Raw genomic sequence first — 3081 nt, 5'->3', positions numbered from 1 at the left:
AACGATATTTTTTTATAAACTGTGTTAATGCGTATATCGTTGTTTCCCCAGTTGATCAGTGTAAGCGCCACAGAGAGTGTAAAATCCTCCACTCCAGGGGGATTGCCGATAATTGGAGCCTTTGTACCAGAGTGTGATGAAAATGGAAAATATCAGCAACAGCAGGTTAATGCAGTTTTTTTTTTTTTTTGGAAATTGTATTTACGTGGTCGTTATCATAATACTGTCAGTGATAAGTAAGTATAAGGGATACTTTACATTTGCAGTCATCATAACTACATGATATTTTATTACTGTTGTAGAGTCATGGCTCCACAGGATATTCTTGGTGTGTGGACAACAAAGGACAGGAAATACCAGGAACCAAGACTCCACCTGGTACACCATCTGTAGACTGCAGCAAAGCAGGTGAGGTTCTTAGCTTATCAGGATGTACAATGTAAAATGTCCCTGTTAGCATGCAAGATTGCAATACTATAATTCCAGGTCAGGTCAGACCATGACCAAATATGAGCAAAACTTTGGCCAAACATTTGCATGTCAGCAAGTGTCGCTGACATTGGTTAGCAGGCCAAAGTTGTCATTTAGCTAAAGCTAAATAAATTATTTAAAACTTCACAGAACTCCCGTAGTAGACAGCAATCAGAGTGCTCTTGGTTTGGAGAATCAAAAGGTTTCCTGACAGACAAGCTAAAATGTTAAGATACTCAGAGGGGTGCCACCAGAAGAGAACATTTTTTTCACCATCCAAGAAAAACTAAGACTTGAGAAAACACATGTTGAAACGGGAGCTTTTTTTGTGTTTTTTACACTGAAAAAAATTCAGTCTTCTCTTGACCCCCTTCTGAGTGGCTTTTAGCATTTACTCATCCCTTAGAAAACTCTGCTCTCTGAAGAGACACGGGCAACTCTTCAGGACTACTAAAAACAGCCACAACAAAAATAGACAAAAACACATATTGCAGGTCGCAGGATATCAAAAGAAGAAATTGATGTAACATCCCTGCAAAGTTTTCACAAAGAATTCTGCTCAATCTGCTCAGGTCCGATCTACCTGCGTCTGGACACCAGTACAGGCCTGCGCTCCCTACCAATAACCAGGGCATGGATAGAACTGGGTGACCAGGTGGATGCTGCTTACTTCTACTCCGACAAAGAGCACCTGATTAGGGTAAATTTCATAACCACAATTTCTCTTAATCGTTGTATAGAAGTTATCCATATAATATAAAAAAAAAATCCATTCTGTTCTACCGAATGCTTCCAGGGTGATCAGGTTTGGGCCTATCAACCAGATGCTCCCTTCGCCCTGATTGAAGGCTATCCCAAAACTGTGAAGGAGGAGCTGGGCTTTGAGGGATACGTGGATGCTGCTTTTATGTGTCCAAATGAACAAACTCTTTATGTCTTCCGGGGTAAACCCTCAAAATTCTTGTTTTTGCGCAAAATAAATTGTTTAAGCAGGTTTTGCGTGTTAGCAATCTTTAGCACATGTGAAACATAAACAACATCAGCTTACTGTTTGCTCATAAGTGATGAACAGACAATTGATTTATACATTTTTCTTCCCACAGGGACGAGGATGCTTGCTGTTGACCTCACTGCCGCAACTAGGGCTGTCACTGAACAATTACCCTTTCCCGTGGATGATATTGATGCTAGTCTGTGTGATCGAGATGGAGTTAAAATATTCAAGCGCTCACACTATTACCAATATGAAAACGCTAGGGTACTGGCTATGAGCAAGATTGCCCCTGTCCCTCTGAAGATCACCTCAGCAATATTGGGATGTAAGGATTAGGAATTGGAGAGAAAGACCCAGAATATGGGACAACATCGTCAGTCTGAATTCTAAAATTATGACTCACGTTAAATGGAGCAAAGGGAGGCAAAATGTTATCTACAAAACTGTAAGAGCTTGGAAAACGCCTTCTTTCACACAGTCAAGTTCTACTTTTGTTTGACCAAATAAAAAGTGGAAAATTAAACTCAATTGAGTGTAAGTCTTTTTTCTTTATTATTACCATAGAGCGAGCATTTCTTTCCTTATCTCCTCTTTGCTTGTATGAAACTGGTATAGAAGTCAATTATGATTCTAAAAATGATGCCAGAGTTTGGCCACTAGAGGACCCACTGTACAAATAATGTGTTACAGGGAATCTCTCTAACCCAGAGATTCATCCATCCACCCATTTTCTATTGCCGCTTAATCCAACCTGAGCCTATCCCACTTGTCACTGGGCGAGAGGCAGGATACATCCTGGATAAGTAGTCTGTCCACCACAGACCAGATATTCATTGATCAACTAAAGCAGCTTTGGTATTAAAGAGACTGTTTCAATGTGTAAAGGATTTTTCTTCTTTATTGTGCTTGAAATCTGCATCTGATGCACCTGGTTTGGATATCGGATTCAACCTGACATCACCTACAATCTGTTTAGTTAATTTGGAAACTTGTGCCCAAAAATTCACTGGCATGACCTCTGACCTTGTGTAAGGAGTCAATTCTGATGCACAGATATAAGTATCTTAAGTTCCATGGACCTGATCCTGTTTGAGAAACTTAGTATCCTTTGAAATCTGTCTTGTTTTCTTCAGCCTGACACATTTTTCTCAAATGACACTCAGAAGCTAACAGCCAGGTAGCCTCCCAGCAGAATACATTTCTTTTGAACAAGCCATAAACTATAACAAATTAGTCATGCCAAAATGCTTCAAATATTGTGTCCTCGGCTTTTTTTTTTTTTCAAATATACATCCACTCTGTCTTTTAGGCCTGCAACAAATTCCAGAAAACAATGGGACATTCATTCTTTTACCACTTTGTAATGTTGCCAATTCTTTCCTCCTTTCTCTTTCAGTCCAGTCCCTGTGACTTCTTCTTCCACAGCCATCCCCTTGTAATGTGTGTAGAATTTGGTTATGTGTTGTGAAAAAACGCATGGACATCTATGAAAAACATAGGGTCTTGAAGGCAGCATGTGTGGCTCTAAAATCTCAGTGAACTTTTCTGCACTAATGCTCAATCACAGAAGTGTAAATGAGTTTTTCAATCAGCACTGATAAAGCCTTACACCATCA

At 39.7% G+C, this 3081-nt stretch overlaps 1 protein-coding gene across 1 annotated transcript; it reads left to right on the top strand.

Annotated features, from left to right (window-relative positions):
- The first annotated feature begins 306 nt into the window (after nt 1-306).
- LOC142391200 (hemopexin-like) lies at nt 307-1801 on the top strand. The gene is made up of 4 exons (XM_075476976.1): nt 307-328; nt 1044-1171; nt 1268-1415; nt 1575-1801. Exons 1-4 carry the CDS (start codon nt 307-309, stop codon nt 1799-1801), a joined length of 525 nt encoding a protein of 174 aa, XP_075333091.1.
- Nucleotides 1802-3081: the final 1280 nt, after the last annotated feature.

This window comes from Odontesthes bonariensis, chromosome 11 (genome assembly GCF_027942865.1).
Source record: "Odontesthes bonariensis isolate fOdoBon6 chromosome 11, fOdoBon6.hap1, whole genome shotgun sequence".
NCBI classification, from domain to species: Eukaryota; Metazoa; Chordata; class Actinopteri; order Atheriniformes; family Atherinopsidae; genus Odontesthes; species Odontesthes bonariensis.
Note: the sequence above shows the minus strand (reverse complement) of the source record. Positions and strands in the feature narration are given on the sequence as shown.

What these genes read in the sequence shown, in the direction of transcription:
- LOC142391200 (XM_075476976.1), top strand. Translation starts at nt 307, where the DNA reads ATGGCTCCACAGGATATTCTTG. An exon ending in ACAAAGAGCACCTGATTAGG is followed by an intron (nt 1,172 to 1,267) that starts GTAAATTTCATA and finishes GAATGCTTCCAG; the next exon opens with GGTGATCAGGTTTGGGCCTA. An exon ending in AACTCTTTATGTCTTCCGGG is followed by an intron (nt 1,416 to 1,574) that starts GTAAACCCTCAA and finishes TTCTTCCCACAG; the next exon opens with GGACGAGGATGCTTGCTGTT.